The following is a 1,887-nucleotide window of genomic DNA, read 5'->3' as shown; positions in this document are numbered from 1 at the left end:
ATATAGTTGGAGAAGTTAAAAACATTGCTATTTGTAGTAGACAAATGAGGGTACTTTGTATCAAAATCTGAGTACCCTACCGCAAACATTCTGCAAGTTATAGGAGCTGAGTCAAAAAGTGTTACAACCATCCCCGGTCTCCCCTATATGTTTATTGCATTTTTGTCTTTCAACTCTCTGTACGGTTCGACTGGTTTTTTCCCCAGATTCCTCATGGACCTTCTGTCTGATACTCATTTAATCTCACGTTCTGCTTGTTTCACTCAGATCTATGTTATTTACACATATGCTTCCTATGAAGTGACCATTCTTGGCATTATGGCTTATGATAGATATGTGGCTGTTTGTCATCCTTTACACTATCACAGAAAGATGAGCCGTAAAACTGTCTATACATTGGCATTCTTTGCTTGGGTATTTCCAGCGTGTAACCTTACAGTAAGCACTATTGTGATTGTCAGGCTTCCTCTATGTGGTAACAATATACATAAGGTATACTGTGCCAGCTGGAATATTGTAAAAATATCATGTTTTACCACTTCTGTTAATAATGTTATTGCTATGTTGGGGGCCATAAGTATGGCCTTCCTTCCCTTTAGTTTTATCTTGTATACTTATCTGAGAATTGTCATTGCTTGTTGGATGAACTCATCAGAAATCAAGGGGAAAGTATTACACAGTTGTTTTCCACATATTATTTCATTTGTGACTTATTCCATCACGTCATTTATTGATACTGCCTTGGGCCGACAAAATCTTAAAGAGATAAATCCATTCGTGGCTGTAATTTTGTCACTAGAATTTGTTGTCATTCCTCCGGTTCTGAATCCTCTTGTCTATGGCCTTAAATTACCAGAAATTAGAAGACACATTTTCAGGATGCTATGCGGAAAAACCCCAAACTAAGAAGAATTCCTCTAGAACATTACTAGAATCTACACTGATCATATGAATGATCTGTGCTGTGAATTAACCACCTTCATTACACATATGCCCCCATTAAGTGACCGTTCTCATCCTTTACTCTATCACAGAAAGATGACTTCCTAAACTGTTTAAAGGTTGTCCTACTTTTTTCTTTGCAGCATGCATTTCTCTGCCCATCAGGCTTCCTTTAGTGGCAAAGAGATAAAACGTGATTTGATCTGACTGGAATGTTGTAAAATTATCATGTGCTATAAACAATATTTTTGTTTTGCTGTAACATTGTTTAATGTTATGTTCTGTTTGGTGATATTGCCTTAAGATGGTATAATCTTGAAGAGATGAACACATTTTACTGGAGTTTGCTGTCATTCCTCCAGTTCTGAATCCTCTCATTTATGGCCTTTCAAGACACATTTTAATAATGTTTAACTTAAAACAATAGTTCAAAACATTTTGAACAAGTATAACTGCATAAATTTAACTATGACTGTTACAATAACAGAAATAAGAATACTATAAGATGGATGTGCATGTCCCATGCTCTTTATTATTATTTATTATTATTATGTTTTATTTTAAATGTACATAATAATGACATTGTTTAGGAACAGACATGCTCAGGTTGCCAAGACAATAGAAGCACAAGGAAAAAGCTATTTTTGTGAATAATTTTCAAAATTCCCCCATCTGGTTTGGTGGGCGCACAGGAAAAAAAAACATAAAGGAGTTTGATAGCACTCATAAAGAAAATGCTTACTCCATAGTTATATACATGCATATAGTCTCATCAAAAACAGATACAAAATGTGCCAATATCTCTTTATTTATTTATTTATTTATTTTTAATTTATTTATTAAAACCAGTTGCTTAATTTTTTCACCTGTTGCTTAATATGACACTCATAACTCTGCCATAACTTTCATGTAGTGACATGTATAAGGTCAAATATACCCCCCCCC

At 34.4% G+C, this 1,887-nt stretch overlaps 1 protein-coding gene across 1 annotated transcript; it reads left to right on the top strand.

Moving 5' to 3' along the window:
* Window positions 1-147: 147 nt before the first annotated feature.
* LOC111647340 (olfactory receptor 1D2-like) lies at window positions 148-906 on the top strand. The gene has a single exon (XM_023396975.1). It carries the CDS (start codon window positions 148-150, stop codon window positions 904-906), a length of 759 nt encoding a protein of 252 aa, XP_023252743.1.
* Window positions 907-1,887: the final 981 nt, after the last annotated feature.

Source organism: Seriola lalandi, unplaced genomic scaffold (assembly GCF_002814215.2).
Source record: "Seriola lalandi dorsalis isolate HSWRI2012SDOR001 ecotype SW California unplaced genomic scaffold, Sedor1 jcf7180001963435, whole genome shotgun sequence".
Lineage (NCBI taxonomy): Eukaryota > Metazoa > Chordata > Actinopteri > Carangiformes > Carangidae > Seriola > Seriola lalandi.
The sequence above is the reverse complement of the archived record's forward strand: the minus strand, read 5'-3'. Positions and strand labels throughout refer to the sequence as shown.